The sequence below is a fragment of the Tachyglossus aculeatus genome, chromosome 5, assembly GCF_015852505.1.
Source record: "Tachyglossus aculeatus isolate mTacAcu1 chromosome 5, mTacAcu1.pri, whole genome shotgun sequence".
NCBI lineage: Eukaryota > Metazoa > Chordata > Mammalia > Monotremata > Tachyglossidae > Tachyglossus > Tachyglossus aculeatus.
This window is the reverse complement of record NC_052070.1, coordinates 16,690,431-16,692,054: the sequence shown is the minus strand read 5'-3', so window position 1 is coordinate 16,692,054 and position 1,624 is coordinate 16,690,431. Positions and strand designations below refer to the sequence as shown.

The 1,624-nt window shown below is 50.3% G+C and overlaps 1 protein-coding gene across 1 annotated transcript; it reads right to left on the bottom strand.

Moving 5' to 3' along the window:
- Nucleotides 1–327: 327 nt before the first annotated feature.
- LRRC30 (leucine rich repeat containing 30) lies at nt 328–1,233 on the bottom strand. Its single transcript, XM_038746133.1, has one exon. It carries the CDS (start codon nt 1,231–1,233, stop codon nt 328–330), a length of 906 nt encoding a protein of 301 aa, XP_038602061.1.
- Nucleotides 1,234–1,624: the final 391 nt, after the last annotated feature.

Genomic DNA, 1,624 nt, shown 5'->3' with positions numbered 1-1,624 from the left:
GTACATCTGCTCTCCCATCTTTATTCTCCAGCATCCTACCCTTTGACTTTCAGAAAACAAGATGAGGGGTGCATTAATACCCCTACAGGAGAAGAACATGCTCATCGAATTTTACAAGAGGAATTAGAGTTCTGTAGAACAAACAATGCACAGTTAAAGAAATGCACACTAGAAAATATTTTACTTGCTTTCCACAGTTTGCCAGAAAAATCCCTAAAGGAGCCTCGTTAAAACACCAAGCCTGATGAGGTGGAAACTGTGGATCGAGAAAAGCGGGCTGATGCCACTGAGTCTCGCTGGGAGGTAGACTACTCTGTGGGGAATGGCTTAGCCATGCTTCTTATCTTTCAGGTAGCTAAAGAGCATTTCCAACCCTCCCTCCACCACTTCCAGCAGGGGTTTAGACAAAGGATTATGTATGACATGCAATCCTTTGTCCATCGGGTTCCAGGCGATCCTGGCCAACCGATGCAGCAAATACAGTTCGTCAGGGAGTGTCTGGAGATCGTTGTGGTCCACGTCGAGCAACTCCAGGCTAGTCACAGAGCACAATGACCGTGGCAATGAGTGGATGTTGTTGCTTTCTGCAATGAAGATCTGCAGGTTGACCAGGCGCTCGATGCTCTCCGCGATGTTTTCCAGCCGGTTAGAGCCGATGTGGAGGAAATCCAACTCCTTAAGGGAAAACACACACATGGGGATGTGAACAAAATGGTTGTTGCTGAGATTCAGCTTCCTCAGGTGGGCCAGGTCAGCGAAGCTCGCAGGCAGTTGGGATACACAGTTGTGTGACAGGCTGAGAACCTCCAGCTTCCGACACAGGCTCAGGTCCCCTGGCATTTCCATCAGGCAGTTCATGTTGACAAACAGCACCTTCATGCTTTTGAGCAGCCCAATTTCTTTGGGCAGATACTTGAGACAGTTCCCACTGAGGTTCAGCACGACTATCCGATCGAGTTTCCCCACTGCTGGAGGGAGAATCAGAAGGCGGTTGCAGGACAGATTTAGCTTCTGGACCTCCGACAGTCCCCACAGAAAATCTGGGATGTCCGACATTCCCTTTGTGACCAAACTGAAGCTAACAAAGTGCATGCCACGCTTCAGCAGGGATCTGGGGTCTTTCCCGGAGAGGAGGGTGTCTTCCCAGGGAAGAAGGCTCTGCCTTTTCCCGAACAGCCAAATTCCCCTGGGATTCTTGCCTTTGGTGACATCCCTTGACTGCTCCGCTCCCATGGAGGTCACTCACCAACTCCCTTCACGTTTCCTTCTGGGGTTTTAAGTTCCTCTTTCCTTCCCCTCCCAGAGAGAGGCAACGGGGATGGGCCAGCAATGAATCAAAAGCCAAAAAGGAATTATCAGCTGGGAGGGCTCCGGCTTTGAGAAATCTTAGGGCCAAAGCCTCACGGAGTTGTTCGGGGAAGATGCTCTTGAATCGCGAACCCAAGGTGCGAATGGAGCAGAGGAGGGAGAATCACACTCCTGAGGGCAAGGCTAGGTTGTCTCTTTTGGAGAAGCTGGGCTGTAATGAAACCCTTGCTCCCGAAACTGATGAAGAGAACTGTTCAGTCCTTGGCGAAGGCTTCCCATGCAGCTGTTGCTGTCATTAGCTCCAAGTTTGATTGAA